The 19,454-nt window shown below is 31.8% G+C and overlaps 1 protein-coding gene across 1 annotated transcript; it reads left to right on the forward strand.

Moving 5' to 3' along the window:
- The first annotated feature begins 1,140 nt into the window (after positions 1-1,140).
- On the forward strand, positions 1,141-17,506 carry MED30 (Mediator complex subunit 30). The gene is made up of 6 exons (XM_085947173.1): positions 1,141-1,345; positions 2,915-3,036; positions 4,279-4,622; positions 12,322-12,394; positions 12,693-12,833; positions 15,053-17,506. Exons 1-6 carry the CDS (start codon positions 1,222-1,224, stop codon positions 15,278-15,280), a joined length of 1,032 nt encoding a protein of 343 aa, XP_085803299.1. The 5' UTR covers positions 1,141-1,221; the 3' UTR covers positions 15,281-17,506.
- The last annotated feature ends 1,948 nt before the right edge of the window (positions 17,507-19,454 follow it).

A 19,454-nucleotide genomic window follows, 5' to 3' on the forward strand; every position in this document is an offset into this window, starting at 1 on the left:
AGTACACTATCAATATCTATTGAAAATGGATCGCGTACTGTTGCTACACTTGTCTCAATTTTTCGGAAGTCACCAAATCTTTGTAAAAAATCGTCATTCAGAGCTTTAATAATTTTACCATATTCTTCAAATTTATATTCTGGTATATTCAGCAACTTCATAGTTGGAAAGTGGTCCACGTTCTTATTCGATATTTGTTGAAGGAACAACTTGAGTTTTAATCAATGACATTATTAATGGACGACGCACTCAATACAGTAGCTAGCAAGTAAATTCGCATGTATAGGTAGACGTCACGCAATTTCCATTATGCGATATCACGCATCGGGAATTTATAGCAATATGACCTTTATTGTAATGGCGTTAGAGCAGTGTTTCTAATGTCAATGTTCATTTGAGCGAACCCGTTCGAACCAAACCATTTGGCAGACCAACAAAAAGCATCAGGAATTTATAGCAATATCACCTTTATTGTAATGGCGTTAGAACAGATTATGCCATTCGGCAGACCCGACAATAAAGTGAGTGTCATTTTCTTTTCCAGATGATTCGTCCATATTAATGTCATTGGTTTTAATTGAAATCCACTCAAACTGTTCACCATATCGTGGGCATATATTTTTTTTCCTTGCAACGCAGAGTTAAAAGTATTTAAATGTGTCACGATGTTCAACATAGAAAATAGTGGTTACATAGTGTGAGACGAGACGCAAGGAAGACGTACTGAGATAATACATTAACGAAACAACAAATTCTTCAAATTTTAATCTATTGTCAATATTTTTTAAAAAAATATAAAAAAGTTATTCGTAATCAGAAGTACAATTAATGATGGCGGGCCGCAAAAAAATACCCGGCGGGCCGCAGTTTGCCTTCCCCTGACCTATAAGAACATCCTGAAGTAAGAGTCGACGAGTCAGTAAACGACAAATTAATGTTTCGTGATCAATGATTTCAAAGTAACCTTATTTTAATAGGTAGATACCTACCTATTTCCTTTGTGATTTTTAATATTTCATACTGGGTATACTCAATTTAAGAGTAGGTGATACTTGTATCAATATTCTCTATTGATATTGTCAAAATTGTCTATAGTATAAATATTGTTTCTGGCAGCACTGTCGCCGGCTATTTTGACTTATTGACAATTCGTGCTTGTCCTTTTGTTGGTGGTATGTTTGTGTGGATTGAATAGAAAGATTTAAAAAATTGAAATTCGAGATGTCGGGGCAGGGTCACCAATTTACTGGAGGGTTTCCTAACAGCCAATCCAATATGAGAAACAATTTCGGCACGGGCCCCATGGGTCCATCGATGCCAGGTTCGATGGGAAACCAAATGTCAGGTAAAAGGTTACTCTCTTATTTGCTATGCTAGTTTAAACAGGTTAGTCTACTCTAGGCACTAAAGTAGTATTATTAAAAAAAAAAATCATTATTTCAAGTTTCTGTGGTGCATAGCCAACACATTCGACCCATGCAATTGAGTTAGTTTGGCAGATTTAGGCTGCAAATAACTACAATAAGTAGTTTATTTTTTACGGTGGTAGAAAAATAATAACTTAATAAAGATGGGAGTTACCTACTTAAGGTAGAACTTACTAGTAAAGTTCTCCGCCTCTGTGATCTGTCAGACGCATTACTACCTTCTATACAACGTAAGATGCCTTCACATTGATTTTAGTCATCTGCGGCACTATTATCAAGATTTGATCTCAATAATTGTAGCATTTCGGCCAGCATAGACTGCTACCGAATGAATGTGTACATTTCAAATTCTTAAAACAGTAACAAAGAATTATATTCATACAAATTAATACAACTTGCTTTTTTAATATGTCAGTACAAGCCTACAACACAAAAACAACTTGACGGTAAGTTAGAGTACCAAGTTAGATGGATTGGTTATAATATTATACTTCACATCAACATAGCATTAACATGGAGGACCTAACAAAATTATTGTCAATAGGAGATGCACTCTTTTTTGTCTCTGCGAATTCACTTGTCGCCAGAAGAACTGTCAATACTGAAATAATACTATAGAAGTGCTTCCCGTCTATGGTACGTGTAATGCTTGCCATTCCAATAATTCTCACCACTTTAGTTGTTTTTTTATTGTTTCAAAATGTTGTATACTGTCAATGCTGAAAGGTCTGTGAAAATATTCGTACTTCAATCACAGAAAATCGTATTAGCGTGATGATAGTGAAGGCATCTTATGTTGTAGAGAAGTTAGTAATGCAAAAAAAAACTAAACGTAGACACAATAGAATTATGGAACAGCATCCATTCACCACAGAATCAGTAATGCGGAAATTTATTCCAAACATAATTTCAGCCGCCATTTAGGTCAGGAACATAAAAACATCATACAAACTCACACAGATACTAACAGGCCACGGAGCCCTGAGTGCCTATCTAAAAAAGATTTAAGTTGTTTGTATGACAGTTACACGTCTCACACTGTGTGACATGTCATCAACGACTGCCCAATAAATGAAGCGCTCGGAGCTCGATGTAGACAACATAATCACAATTTTGACCTCCAAACACCTCTCGAAATACTAAACAACAAAATAACGCAAGAAAACTACACAACATATTATTTAATTCAGCCATAAAGAAAATTAAAGACATAAATGGAGGAATTATAACTAACTGCACACTTCACCTAAAAATTGTAATCGAGCAAATTTTTTAAATACATAACCACAAATGCAAATATGTGAATAACTCGATGTAATTATCTCTCTGAACGACCTTGTATGAGAAAGCAATGGCATGGTTATTTAAAAAATTAATAAACCTTATCAGATTCACTTTCATCTTTGACTATAACTGAATTATTTCTAAATCAGTTTGATGAATATCTGAGACCAGTTTGCTATGTAATTTTTGTAAAAATATTACAGGTGTAATGGGTGGTCAAATGGCAGGAGCCGTAGGCATGGGAGGCATGGGAAACCAAATGGGACAAACGTACAACCCTGGATTACAAAACCCGATGGGGAATATGCCAGGAATGCCACAGCAGGTTCGTATTTTCCTTTCCATTTGTTTATAGGAATAAAGTGAAAGTGTGTCCTATAACAGCGGTCGGCATTCCAAATGCATTGGCGTGCCACTGAAATAAAACCAGTAAATCTATTCTAAGACAATTTTATTTGACTATAATAATACGCGCTACATGAAAACATCATACAAATTACAATATTTAAACATTAGTGACTCCCTTGAGGTTCAATTTTGGAAGCTATCACCTCAATATTTGATTCATAGTTTGAAGTTTTTAATTTTATGCACATTTCCGAATTACGATTTCGATAAAGTACGGACATATAATATATTTCATAATTGAGAATGTTTGCTCACAGTAGTATAGGTACGTTGTACCGAAAACACTTAAAAGAGAGAATGCGACTCTTTTCATACAATGAAATCTGTCTGGGAGTTCATTCCACGTTTTGATTATTGTCAAGATAATTGTCTTCATTTTTCATAATTTCATCTCTGGAAGTTTTGAAGTTTAATTTCCAAATTTAAGAATTGTGAAATTCGATTAACTCTAAGTCAACATACTCAATGTTCTAAAATTCAAAATATTCTTTATCAATTTTGTAACGGTCTTTAATGTCAGGCTGCAATATAATTATTATATTTAAACATGCGTGAGTGTTTTTGTAAATCCTTAAACCTGTTGATGAAATACTTCTGCAAAGTTGAAAAATAATCCATTATATCAGTTATTACAAAGCTATTACAGACCTACAAACTTATCTGAAGAATCGGATAGGGGAGCCACTGTCGAAAACTACCCAATCAAGGCTCGTAACTGAACAGAATCTGACATTCGAATGAATTTTTCAAAATGGTGTCCTATGGTAGTTCGTAGTTCCATTTTTGGCCATTCTACAGATAAGTTTGTAGGTCTGTACTTAAAGTGTCCACAAACTTTTTTAAATTTGGAAAATTTAAGTACTGAAAATTTTAATAAATCGTCATTTTCGAGGCGTGCCACCAAAAATCTTTTCACGTGCCACTTAGTGGAACCCGTGGCATAGGTTTCCGGGCGCTGTTCTATAAGTTCAATATCAAATTCTTCCTATTATTTCAAAATTATATTATTTTTGGAGTACATACTGTCTGTGAATCACTAATAAGTAAAATATACCGCATGGTGCACATCCCTAACATTCTTGTACTACAGTTTGAAAAACACTGGTCATGATTGCATACATTCAATTGAAAGTAAATGTCAAAGTGTGTCATGTTCTAGAGTATGGCTGTCGCAAGTGCTGCTGCTTCACCAAACCCAGGAATGGGAGTGATGGGAATGGGAACTCCGATGAATACAAACGCGGGGCTCACGGGGACAATGCCAATGCCTGGTACGGGCATGGGCACAACAATGACAGGTACAGGAATGCAAACCAGTATGGGAATTGCGGGGAACACCATGGCCAGCAGTCAGACCATCTCCAATCCGATGACCACAGTGGTGGTAGGAGCTAACACTAACATCGCCATCGGTCAGAGCAGTACAAGTGTGGGCAACCAAGTCAATCAAGTGGCTAATCAGCCGCAGCAGAATAAAGAGTTTAACACAGCATCATTGTGCAGGTAAAAACAATTCCACTGTCTTATGCATTTGTAGATGTATTTATTTCTTCTTCTTCTTATTGTGCCATCCCCTAGCGGAGGTCGGCCACCATCAAGGCAATCTTATCTTTGTCGTCTGCTACCCAAAACAGTTCAGTGGAGCTGCACTCGTACCAATCACGGAGGTTCTTAAGCCATGAAATGCGGCGCCGTCCTCTGCTACGCTTCCCATTGATCTTTCCTTGAATGACAAGTTGGGGAATGCCGTATTTTTGTCCTCTCATAATGTGGCCGAGGTACTGTAGTTTCCTGGTTTTGATACTACATAGAACTTCTCGGTCCTTCCCCATTTGATTGAGAACTTCAACATTTGTCACCCGGTCAGTCCAAGGAATTTTGAGGATGCGTCTATACAGTCACATCTCGAAAGCTTCAATTCTCCGTGACATCTCTTGGTTTAGCGTCCATACTTCTATACCATAGAAAAGAATTGAGAGAACATAACAACGTACCATACGCAGTCTCAGACCTAGGTTAAGATCTCGATTGCTAAGGAGGCGTCTCATTTTGATAAAGGCGCTCCTTGCAATCTCAATTCTATTTTTTATTTCCTGAGACTGGTCCCATTTCTCATTGACCCATGTACATAAATATTTATAATGGGTCACACGTTCGATTGGTTCGCTGTTAATGACAAAAAATGTGTTGGTGTCTGGTGTCGCTATTTTTGATACTATTAATAGTTTTGTTTTCTTGAGGTTCATTTTTAAACCATAAGAATTACTGACCTCATTAACCTTTTCTACCAGTTGATGTAAACTCTTTAAACTATCAGCAATCAGCACAGTATCATTGGCATCTCGTATTTATTTATTTAATAATTAAAGCCTCACTACCATTAATGATTTATGTTTCAGTTGGGCAGTTGTGAGTTTTGAATTCAGTAAAATCATTTTCGTAAAATGTCCTATGCTTGAGACAAATAAACTTTTTTCTTTGGCAATACTATAATAAGTATAATATTTATTTAAATTTAACATTTTTTGTGTTGTTTCCCTGCATTGGTGATATAATTATGTAAAATCAAAACAGCGGACGCTATTGGTGTAAGCTTAAGTTCCTTTCCTTTTTGGAGCAAATTGGGAAGAAAACGTATTTCGTTATCTGACTGAGTATCTTATTCTGTCGGTATGATTTTTTGAAATATTGTAGTATTAGCAAGTTAGTTTTATAATTTAAATTATACAAAAGAGTCGATAATTTTATCATTTGTAAATATATTATACTATTAAAAAAATATTAATATTAATAATATTAATACTTTCGACCGAAGGTACTTGATGGAATTTGAATTTAAATTCTAATGGATTCAAGCTCTGTACAATTCCATTTAAGTCGTTTTTTGCGACCCGGGTTTCGCCTTTCGGCATCTTCAGGCGCCGTGTACACTCACCAAAGGCAAATACACACTGACAACGAACACCCTTAACTCTAACTTATATAGTAAATCAATACAATAAAGTAGGTAAAAACTCCATTACCTACCTATTTAGTCAGAAATTACAACAAAAAATACAATAAACAAATTATGAATAACTGAAGTAAAAAACCTAATTAGTAAAAACCCTCTCTTATTAATAACAATACACTGGACAGCATATTATTATAATAAATCGTCAAACCCAATAATAGGTCAAAATTTTTTATAACAATAAAAATACTACACTCAAGAGGTGTAAATCGTCAATTCTAAGAAAAAATAATTAATCGAGTTAACTAATGAGATATTAGTCTTTAATAATACTCTTACAAGGTACCTACTTTTAAAACATTATTTTTTAACAAAAACAAAATTATACATATAAACTCACTTAATATAATATATAACTCACGTAATATAATATATATATATTATACAAATATACATACCTAAATTCTCATCCATAGACTCTCATACAAACATATATAAATTTTATAAATTTAGTGTCAATACAATTGACCATATATAGTCTCATATGTAATACATCATATAGGATATAACAAAGGGCTACTAGGAAAGCTAAGTTGATCGTTCAGTATAGGTAAGCTTTGCAACTGTGCTCTATTTATTTCTAATATTTCTTGGTAGAATAATTTATAATCACCCGTATGACTGTGAAGTAGTTTTGCACCCTTTTCAATGTCAAACGTGTGTTTTTCATTTAATAAGTGGTTAGCAAACGTTGAAGTATCCTTGTCCAATCTTTGGGCTGCTAAATGTTCTGAAATTCTAATATTTAGGCTCCTCGTAGTTTTACCAATGTAAAATTTAGGACAGTTGTTACAGTCTAATTTGTAAATACCGGATTTATTTTTAATCTCTATGGAGTCCTTATTATTTATTAATAATCTACCAACTGTGTTATTACAATAAAATGCCGGTTTGACATTATTTTTGGACAGATGTTTTTTAACTTTTTCACTGGTTTTACCTATATAACTTAATCTACACCAATGATTAGCAATGACCGGTATGGTAGGTTCTATACCTTTATATAATAATTTAGATACTAATTTTATTTTCTTTTTTATTAAAAGTTTGTCTATAAGAGACTCCTCATAACCATTGTTAATAGCAATTTGTTTAATCGTTGAAAGTTCGTTTTGAAAATTTGTTTCACTTAAGGGCACAGTTACAAGTCTATGTATATCTGAATGAAATGCGGCTAGTTTATATGCAGGTGGATGATTCGAGGAACTATGTATAATGCAATCCGAATATGTCGGTTTTCTATAAATGTTGAACTCATGTATGTTCTTTTCTATGTTAATATTTAGGTCTAGAAAATTAATTTTCTTAACACCCAACTTCTAATGTAAATTTAATATTATCATCTAGTGAATTTAAAAAATTATGGAATTTGGTCAGTTGTCTATCTGTACCATTAAACAAACAAAGTATATCATCTACATACCGAAACCAATATATGATATCTCTGGTTTTAGTTTTGTTTTCGAACATAATAGATTCTAAAAAGTCCATATATAACTCTGCTAACAAAGGAGACAGACAATTTCCCATTGCCAGGCCTGAAATTTGTTTATAACATTTACCGTTAAATTGGAAATAATTTTGTTCTACACATATGTCTAAAATATTCATCAATTCCAAGATAATCACTGGATTCACACGGCGTTTAGTTAACATTTCATGGACAATATTTTTACATTTACCTATGTGTACATTAGTGAATAAACTGATTACGTCAAAAGAAATTAATTTAGCATTACTAGGAATATTACAGTTATTAAGATTATTTATTTTACTAATTAAATCTATCGAATTTTTGACGCTGTAATTAGGATTAAATTTAGTGTGATAACGAATTAATCGGTTCGCCTTCTGAGATAATTTATAGGCTGGAGCATTTACATATGAGACTACCGGTCTTATAGGAAAGGATATTTTATGCAATTTTGGTAACCCATAGAGTTTAGGAGCTAATGGATTACGCTCAGTTAAATGAAACATGTCCTTTGAGTTAATAGTAATTTTTGAATTTTTAATTAAATCTTTGACATTTTTATTAAATTTAACAGTAGGATCATTTTTTAATTCTATTATCTTATTATCGTTTAAAAACTTAGTTACCTTATCGACATATTCAACACAAGATAACAAAACTGTGGTATTACCTTTATCCGCCTTCGTTACTACGATATTATTCTGTTTTATTTTGTTTCGGATATTTTTAAGTGTCAATAATTCTGAATTAAAAGGCTTATTCTCATTGGCGTTTTTACAATCTGTTTTCAAAATTCTGGAACAAATATGTTTACCTGTCAAATCCTTATGTAAGGCCATTTCCAGATCAATCGCTAAGTTTTCAAAATCTGATTTTTGGTTGGTTGATAACGGACAATACTTGAGACCTTTAGATAAAAGGGCCGTCTCATCATTATTTAGATTACAATCGAAAGGTTAACTATTCTATCAAAAAATTCTATTTTAGTTTTGGTCATGCTAGTTGTTACACGTTCACTAGTGTTTTTTAATTTATCATCTATAAGTTTCTTTAATTTATAAACTTGTTTCTCGTATTTGGCTTGGATTATTACTGACACATTATATCTCAACTCCCTATCTAAGCTATCAAATTCAATGGGATGAAGTTTACGAGCAAGTAAACAGTGAATTAATTTAAGATATTGACTTACATTATCCCGTACTGCATACCAGTGATTTGTTTCCTTCTTCAGCCATGCTATTTTTGCTTTTCTCAAAACATTAAGGCCATTGGACCCGTTTTTTCTTGTCTTCTCAGAATCGTGGAAATGGCAAGGATGTTTAACACGAATTGATACATAATAAACACTTTATTTATTTAAAATCTAATAAATAATATTCAAATAAAACTTTTTGTGTCATTAAATTTTTCTGATTCGCTTTACTTTTTAAAATAAATGACAAATAGTCGGTCCTGTTTTCGAAATTGGCCAAAACGACTGTCACGCCACAGTGAATTTTTGAACTTAATAATAGTTTTGCAGGTATATTGTATGAAAGAAATGGGTAAAATAATACATTTGATTGATTAACCCACGTACTTTTTTTAATATCAGAAAAATAAATATTTTAAAGCCATTTTAGTTTGAGTATACATCAGCCAATTTTGAATGATTTTTTCTCACAAAATAATATATACTGCACAATAAAAATATTTTTTTATTATAATATAACATTCAAGTAATACTATAAATAATAATTAACAATGAAAAAATAAATAAAACCCTATAAATTCGGTACAATTTCATGTATTTATCCTATTTTCAGACAATTTAGAAATATAATTATTTTGCAAAATTAACAAAAAGAGACCATTTGATCATTAATCCATATAGTTTTTCTAATTTCTCATTTCTAACCTTAGTAGGCTTTTATCCATTGCGAACAGTATTTTAACTCATAGAAAAATGACCTTTACTCGCATTGCAGTAACAATCAAATTGGCAAGACCACATAACGTAGACCAGGTGTTATAATTTGTGTTGACAAATCAAACATCATAAAATACCACTGAATGTCAAACTGAGAAAAATGTAGTTATATTATATTATTTATTATCTTGTAATACAAATGGTTGCAGCATGTGAGATATTGTAAGATAATTGAATCTTATAACCACGATGGCTACAAAGAAGTCCTAAAGGTATTCGTTCGGTGCAACATTTATAAAAAAAAATATTTTGGACTTGAGCAGTTTAGATGAAATATAGGTGGACTTTAATTATTTTGATAAATACCTACTTGGTTGGGCTTTAAGCGATTTGAAAAACTTTGCATGTACTTAATACAGTTTTTATGTACCTGGGTGGCCATGTTTTGTTATTTTCAAAGGGACGTATCCAGGAGTATGTTTATTGGCATTATCAATAGAAACAAAATAATATTATTTTTCAAGGTCTATTTATTATCGATCTTAAGTGGTTTATGTCACAAATAGTAAATTTGTAGAAAATTTAAAGTAAAATACGTTTTCGAATGCTGTCATAGTAATGGCCACTGAAACATGTGTCATAATTTTCCTAATCGTCAAAATAATAATAAAATAAGTGTTTTGGGGCACAAAATCACGTATATGTTTTATGATGTATGTATTTTTCAGATGGTTTGTGGTAAAATCTTTTTTTTTCATACTGCCACAATTCAACTATTCATAATTAATTGTTTGTTAAATTTTTCATTGTGCACTTTGACTTAATAGGTAGGTGATAAAGTTTTTACCTTACTTTATTGTATTAATTTATTGTTAAGTGAGAATTAGCTGCTTTCGTTGTCATTGTATATTTGATGAGTGCGCATCCTGACGATGTCGAAAGGCGAAACCAGGATCGCATAAAACGACTCAAATGAAATAGTACAAAACTCTTAGAATTTAATATATTTAATGCCGAGTTGAATTGAATGGAATCACCTTAGGCATTTATTAGTAATTATTTAACTCAAGTAAAACATATATTGAGGTAAGAACCTATTTCATTGAATAATAAAAACAATATTACTCTTCACATCACAAGTGACAAGATTTATATGAATTGTGTATTGCCTGAACTCGTTGATCCTAGACTAACACGGTCGATGGATATAAGAAACCCTCAATATAATAATTATCAAGTTAACAATTAATATCTATCAATATAATAATATCAATTATCAATTAATAGCTATCAATAGAAAAGAAAATAAAATTATAAAAAAAACAATTTATAATAGTTATTCTAATACATTGCATACCGTTAAACCTATACACTAATTAAGGAACCAATTATTAATTTTCTATACACTAATGTTCCGAAATCCTCCGCGGCGACCAAAACGTACTGCCGTCAAATACACGCTATTATAATAATTGTTTCTTAAATCATAATTGTTGTGTACTAAATTTAAAAAAAAACGTTCCTCGACAAATATTCATTGAATTGCTTTCTTTTATGAGTCATTTTTTTATAATTTAATAAAAATGCAATAATAACAGAAATCTTTCATGCCATCTTGTGAATGTTTTAAACTTATAATTTGTAATGTTAGCTTATGAAAATGAATAAAATTATATTTGTTTACACTTTCGTGTTTTTTAGTATTAGATTTTTTTTTGAAAAATATTTGCACTGAATTTGAACCTACAATATGATAGGTTCAAGAAAAGGTGTCACTTCACAAATTCAGCATATCAATAATATGAGGTTCTTATTTAGAGGTCTACTATTTTTATTCTTATATTCTACCGACTACAAAAATGTTTATAAAATTTGTTAGGAAAAAAATATTATTAATTCAACACTTTTAATACCTCTGATTTCGTATCTACTAAGTGAAGTGATTTTTGTTTTTTTACTTTGATATGTGCTTGGAGTATTGTTATTTTTTATGGCACTTACATCAAATTTGATTCTTGCAAATAAACCCGGAATCACATTATTTTTGATACAACTTTTGTTAAACCACAAATTTTGACAAGCAACGCGAAATTTTGATGGAATTTGAATTTAAATTCTAATGGATTCTGGATTCTAATGGAGTTATATATTATATTAAGCGAGTTTATATGTATAATTTTGTTTTTGTTAAAAAATAATGTTTTAAAAGTAGGTACCTTGTAAGAGTATTATTAAAGACTAATATCTCATTAGTTAACTCGATTAATTATTTTTTCTTAGAATTGACGATTTACACCTCTTGAGTGTAGTATTTTTATTGTTATAAAAAATTTTGACCTATTATTGGGTTTGACGATTTATTATAATAATATGCTGTCCAGTGTATTGTTATTAATAAGAGAGGGTTTTTACTAATTAGGTTTTTTACTTCAGTTATTCATAATTTGTTTATTGTATTTTTTGTTGTAATTTCTGACTAAATAGGTAGGTAATGGAGTTTTTACCTACTTTATTGTATTGATTTACTATATAAGTTAGAGTTAAGGGTGTTCGTTGTCAGTGTGTATTTGGCTTTGGTGAGTGTACACGACGCCTGAAGATGCCGAAAGGCGAAACTCGGGTCGCAAAAAACGACTTAAATGGAATAGTACAGAGCTTGAATCTATTAAAAAAATATTATCTATTACAACAAATGGCTATATAAGTTTAGTAAAAGTAGGTAAAATAAAATGAGTAAAATGGAACCTCAACATCAATTAATTATGAGATAAAAGCATACAATGTTTTATTTGATTTTTTTCAGATTTGGCCAAGAAACTGTTCAGGATATTGTAAGCCGGACACAAGAAGTATTTCAGACATTAAAAGCTATTCAGGTATCAAGTCATCTGTATCTTTATCTTAGTTTGCTAAAAAATTGTTTTGAGTTTTATATTACATCTATTTCACTAAAACCTGACATTGAGCAAGGATGAAATTTTTTTTATTTTATCCCATGCTTATGGCATCTGTTAAAATGTACTTCAACTGTCAAATTTTGTTTTAAAACAGTTATCTGCTATTAGGACAATATTAGTAACAGTGATGTTTCAAACCAAAATATGGTTTGAAACATCACTTATTCAGAAAAATAGAATATTATTTATTTATCTTACAACATTTTGTCCATTTCAGCCTCCCAATGGAACACCTCAAGGATCTAACTCAAGCAATGAAAAGAAAGCAAAAATACAAGAACAACTCCGGACAATACGTTTACTTTTCAAACGTCTGCGGCTCATTTATGACAAGTGCAATGAAAACTGTCAGGAACCTGTAAGAACAATGCTTTTATTTTTTACATTCTTTCTTATAAAATTTACGATATTATAAGTATGAGTTGGAGTTGTGATTTGTAGTATTGGTGAAGTCATCAGAAGTCGACCAACTCTCTCTTCTTTTTTTTGATAATATTATTTTTTTCAATTAATCAAAATAGTATGTGTACTTTGAAAGCGCATTCAATTGAAAATCAGGAAATTTTGTATTAAATTCACTCCTGCAGCATGCTTTGACCAATGTCATACGAATTAAGTGATACGACGTGTTCACATGGTCTTCGTCATGGTCAATTTGAAAACAACTTACATGTACGCTGTTGGTGCAATTGACCAAAATCCATCACACAATCAACATATCTGCTATATATATAATAGCGTCCTTTACACGTAGGCGCTTTCCCGATCGTCCAGAAGCATGTAGTTTTACACGTGGTAAAGATCGTATAAGTAATCGCGTCTGATTAAAACTTGACCCTAAAATTTATGAATGAATGAATGTCCACATATCGGAATGTGTAAAGGACATTCACACGTGCATTACTGTTCAAAATCTGGTCGCGTGGACCATTATAAAATTACACACTTAACTTCAGCTGTTTGACTGAAATACTTATAGAAAGCAAGATAAGGAAATAGAGGTTTAAGTTCCTATAATATTTGTTTAAATTTTTATTATCTAGACTTCATTTTCTATAAACATGGATACGACAAGGGCCCCTATCAAGGCCTGAACAAAAACGAACCATAAGTGTGAATGAGTAAGCATTCGGAATGCTTATATCTCCGCTCTATGCGTTAGAGTAAGATAGAATTTCTACAGCTGAAATCTATTGTAATGTACCTATAATTGGCTCCGTGAAAAGTCATATTAATATTATATTATTAAGTATTAAATATATTAAAAACAAAATTCAATTTGTGCGTCACTAATGCATACCTACAGGCATAACTTGTTAATAACATTGTTATTTCAGTAGCTGTTATATCTTAGCCAGATTATCCATCTATATCCACCTTAAAACCTGTAGTGCAAATTCCCTTCTATGTGGTTTCAAATGTGACTATCATCTTTTTCGTTAATCCCTCAAAGTTTTGTGATCAGCATGGATGATTGTTAATGAATATAATGATAGAAAATGCATTCTCCAATATTTCATTGTTTCATATAAAATTTGTTACTGAAATAATTCGACATACCGCTCCGCTCTCATGGTCATTTTATAGCCAACGTATAGATCACAAAAAATGACCTCTGGTGAAAAGAATTAGTTATACATATTGATAATATATAAGGGTTTATGTAGGAGGGTTTGTTTTCACTTTAGTTAAAACCATGGATTCAGACAAATTAAATATTCAAATCAAATCAAATTTATAGCATAAAAGTATATCTGGCTTGTCATATGAGATGTAAGACATAAATCGAGTTCCGTTAGTTGGTTTCAAATAATCAAGAAAATATAAAAAAATTCAATTTCAAATAATCGTAGTTTATGAGCGTATTTCAGTGAAATGGCAAATAATTTTCAACAGTAGGTGCGACGAAATTTTTCGCTAGTCGCCAATCGGAGACGGACAGTCGAGGTGTCCGCACGTCGATTTGTTTTGTCATGGCGTCGGATGAAAATATTCTTAAATCATGTAAAGATGACTAAAAAACTTTACGTATGTACTTACAAAAGAAAATATGTCAATGAATATACTATTATTGTTAGTAATATAACAATAAACATAATATTAAATGGACGCGTGTTGGATTTTTATGACAAATTATATTTCGTTCGGCAAAATCCGCGCTTCGTCTAGCCACGATCTTTTTAGACCATGCCTCAACTGAAGTATAGCCTTAAGTAATAGTACAAAACTTAAATCCATTAGAATCGTCTTATTTAAAGTTACGATACCGTATTTAATATCGCCAATCAATTTGCTGACATAGGTAAACAGTTGTTTACCGGTATATGAGTCCCTGGGAATTTATTATTGCGGTCGAATAATTCGATACATTAAAAATAGATATAATGATCAATAATATACTGACAACTACATATATTATGTATGAGTTCTTTTATTCCCTTCCTTTCCTTTCCTTTCCATCCTTTTTTTCTTTGTTGGTTAAAAGATTATATTGATGGGGGATTTAGGCATTTATTGTATTATTTGGTATCAATATATAATATAATATATAACATATTTGTTATTTTACTTCTCCAGGGAATGGAATATACACATATAGAAAGCTTAATACCCCTCAAAGAAGAATATGAACACAAAACAATCGATGAGAAAAAAACCTCTGAGGCTTACAAAGTGGTTTGTGAAGAAAACAAAGAACTGACAGAACAGGTTGTGCTAAAAAATAAACAATTAAAAGAGGTGATTAACAATTTAAGAACAATTATTTGGGAAATCAATGCAATGCTTACAATGAGAAAATCATAAGTGTGTTGTAATTGTTGTGTGTGTGTTTTTATAAAATGCTGTGTGATGAAAATTTGGTTCCTAAGTATCGGTCCAAATATTTGCGAATTGTCTCAAATCCAGATACTTTACAGTATAATTTTTACTGTCATTTTTGTATACAGGGTGAATGAACGGTATGTCAATATTAAATAATGTTACACATAAACTTCTGTGGTTGACAAAATGGCTGAATCGAGTTTCAGTTTGTCATAAGTGCCATTTTTCTATGCAATAAACACCGGATGCCTTTCAAAGTTTCTATGAAAATTATTAGATCGCCTACTTTAACATCGCGTAACTCCAAAATCAATAAAAAAAGTGATAAATAATATGATATGTCATATTCAGGCAGTTAACTGTCAGGCGTGATATTTTTTAACGCGGCCGGTAATGACCGCATTAACTGCGAGCTATCAAATGTCATTGAGTAGTACTGCAAAATATATTTATATAACAAGTCATACTTGATTCTAATCGAATGCATTTGGAATCAAATAAGACGCAGTGCCATGTGCTAATAAATATTGTAGATAACTGCCTTGTATACGGAATTGCTCTGAGTGATATTTGTGTTATTTTGGATCAAGAAAAATAACGGAAACGTTTTACCGTGTTAATTATTCAGAATTTTTTTTCAGCTTCATTCATAATTCAGGAACAATTTTTATAGAAGAAGGTTGTCTTCAACATCTTTAGTAAATAGCTGGTGCATTACAGTATTGTAAAATTTAAAATTTTTGGAGAAGCCAAGGAATTTGTAAACATTGAAATAATAAAAAATGGGGTTTTATTGCTATTTTTTGAGTATTGGAATATTAATCACTGTGGACAATTGAATACAGACGAAATACGAAGTAATATTTGAATCCTATTTTAGTTTACTTTATGGTTGCTGCATTGAATTTGCTGTGACCTTGAATTATTCGATACTCTAAAAGAAGCACTTAATGCATAAGGTAAAGTCACCAAATACCGCCTCACGTTTGTTTTAGCCATTTCACAAGCTTATTTGCGTAGTGATGTTTTAATTGATTTTATTTATATTCTTTATATTGTTGGTTATGACAATATACAAGAGAAAATAGCATAGAAACTAAAACAAAAATAATTTTATCGATATAATAAAAAATGGCATATTTTTACTTTTGTAAAAGTTATCCAAATATCGCCCTCGGGGGCGATATTTGGACCCAAAAAATATTAATATCATTTTTTAACAAAAACTTGGAATGCTAAATGGAAGTTGGATTATTAAATAGATTATTTAATGATGTTTATTACAATTAAATTAGCGTGGGCAATTTTGAATGACTTGTGAATATGGGTTCTAAATACCGCCCCCGGAACGTTATATAGACATCATAGGGGGCGATATTTGGCATCATCACACGTCGCAATTTGAAAGCTGGTATCTTTTACATGGCTTAAATAATACAGAGTAAAACTTAATCCTCTGAATTCATGTCGCATCAATCATATTATTGCATTCAAATATTTGTAAAATGTTGCACGGAAACCAAACTACGTACATTTATGTGTATGTAAGAAAAAAACTCATCATTGCTAAAGGGAGTGAAACCACGTGTTATCATAAGTTAAAATGTTGGCCGCAGGTTGGCGACTCATACTTTCTGAGATAGATGGGGGGGCGGTATTAGGACAGGGGACGGCAATTGGTGACTTTACCTTACTATTGAACATCATTTGTGGCGAAACAAAGTTATCAGTTTACACTTATAATTATTTTCTAATGTCATAGTGATTTTTTAGTGTCACCATTTTCTTCCAATATCATACTGAGTAGATAATGGTTTATTGAATGAGCTTGTGCACCTGTCTGAATGGACAGTTATTGTCCGGTATCCTAATTTTTTCAATAGTATATTTTTTTGTTTCTAGTATATATTTTATTGTTTGTAAATAAATTAAAATTTTCATTGAATTTTATAATTATTTGAGTCACCAAGTCTCAAGACTGCTCTAGATATTTTGCAACTTGCAAATTTGGGTATTTGTCATCATCATTTAATGTCAGTTGAATTATGATGAGAAAACAAAATTGTATATATTTACATAATAAGTAAAAGTGGAAAGGGTGCCAGAGCAGGTTTTGTCACTCGACAACTCATTTATATTAGGTTTTCCCTGTTAATTTGTATAAAAACATATAAAAAGATGCAATAAACAACTTTTCAACATTTAAAAGGTTTTTATTATATTTAATAAATATTACATATAAAAAACAGCTTTCATAAAAGACAATTTTTAATTAGAGAGAGGTAAGTAAATAAGGATGCTGCCAGGTATTGAGTAGACTTTCATATTATACATGATATGAGAGACATAGTTTCTTTTGAGATTCGTCTACCTGATACAATAGTAGGTATATATGAAAAGTCATTTTGCCAGGCCCGGATAGTTGTGGCTCCCACTCCTCACCACTAACGTGGTACTTGAAAAAAAAACATAGACTCGAACTCACATCATTCACTTTCCGGGTGAGTGTTCACCTTTAAGCTATCGATGCTTCTATAATTCATGAAAATTATCTCTAATAACTACCTATATATTATCTGAGGTACTTCAAATTCTCCTAATTGAAGGTAATCGGCTTTATATCGGCGGCCACCGTGGGTGTTTAGAGATACTTTACCAAAATACAAGTCAATGATATACAGCCGTCCTCAACTTACGTAAGTTCTACTTTCGTACAATTCGCTATTTCGTACATTTATAATGCAAAAACTGTATACCTCCATGCAGTTTATTTGTTTGTGTGTGTATGAATATTTCGCCCTGATAAATTTATAAACATGAGTGAGAAACAGAGAAACTGCAGTTTTGATACAGACAAAAAGAAATTAAGAACTCATTAACTTCATATAATCGAGACAAAGATGGAAATAATTAGGCATTCTGAAGCGGAGAATCTTTTGCTTCAATCGACCGTTCGTACGACTTAATTTTCAAAGTTGTAGGAATATATCTTCAAAGATTGTTTTCAAAAGACACGGCATAGTGATGGATGAAATGAAGAGACCTTTGTCATCATGGATTGATGATCAACATCAAAAAGATGTCCCGTTCTGTCCTGTCCCTCATGAGTATTTCAATTATTCAAGCTAAGGCTCTTAGCCCACTCTCACATCAGAACTCGCCTTGTTAGCAATATGTCGAAAATGTAATGTGACATCATCATTATTCACAAAACACACATTGCCAAATGGAGCTCCGCAGATTGGTCGCATGCGACTCAACCTACTTGTTGAGACCCGGTTCTGCCAAGCCTGCGCTTGCGCATATTATCTATGAGCTAGCCTGCGCATTTGCGCAAACCGCTCAGCTAATCGTCAGCCATTAGCCATTTCTATCTAGACGTCACTGCTCGATATATGCCTAATTGATGGATGAATCCAATATTTTCGCCTTCTACTTAAATTTCTGCGGTACCAATACATAAAAATCGATGTTTCCGTGTCAGATGACATATTCGCATAATGGCGTTTGACGTTTAGCTAGAGTATATTTTGACGTTTCGAGAGATTACATGCGAGTGTCGCTAGGTAGATATGTGGGGTCATGACATGCAACATTGGGTCGCCGGTCTCGGAAGGTTTGATTTATGGCGGTGCGGCACATGAGGCGAGTTCTGATGTGAGAGTAGGCTTAGTATGCATGTGGATTGGAAGACTCGATTAAAAGAAGATTCTATCATGGAATTTCAATCAAGTAAAGGCTGATTCGACAAATTTAAACTGAGGTATTCTTTACATAATATTAAATACACTGCAGAAGCTGCCAGTGCAGATAAAGATGTAACGAATGAATTTATTTCCTCATTGTCTAAAATTCTTTAAATACACTTTTTTTACTTTGCTTTACTTTCATACTTTCAGGAGTCTATTATGTATGAAACTTTTAATGTATTTTGAGGTGATATTAGTTTTATCTAGCCAGAAAACAGGACAAGCACATATTATACACTTTTAATTCAACTATATTTTATTATACTCAAGATTACATCTAATATACACATGTTACATTCTTTATTTAAAATACATAACTTAATAAAAAAATAACTGTTAAAAAATCTTAGATCAAGACAAGTGGGGTTTAACCCACATCACAAATAATTTTAAGAAATATTGATACT

This window comes from Rhyacophila brunnea, unplaced genomic scaffold (assembly GCF_057557595.1).
Source record: "Rhyacophila brunnea isolate RB1 unplaced genomic scaffold, BYU_Rbru_1.0 scaffold_2, whole genome shotgun sequence".
Lineage (NCBI taxonomy): Eukaryota > Metazoa > Arthropoda > Insecta > Trichoptera > Rhyacophilidae > Rhyacophila > Rhyacophila brunnea.

What these genes read in the sequence shown, in the direction of transcription:
- MED30 (XM_085947173.1), top strand. Translation starts at nt 1,222, where the DNA reads ATGTCGGGGCAGGGTCACCAATTTACTGGAGGGTTTCCTAACAGCCAA. An exon ending in TGCCAGGAATGCCACAGCAG is followed by an intron (nt 3,037 to 4,278) that starts GTTCGTATTTTC and finishes GTCATGTTCTAG; the next exon opens with AGTATGGCTGTCGCAAGTGC. An exon ending in AACACAGCATCATTGTGCAG is followed by an intron (nt 4,623 to 12,321) that starts GTAAAAACAATT and finishes GATTTTTTTCAG; the next exon opens with ATTTGGCCAAGAAACTGTTC.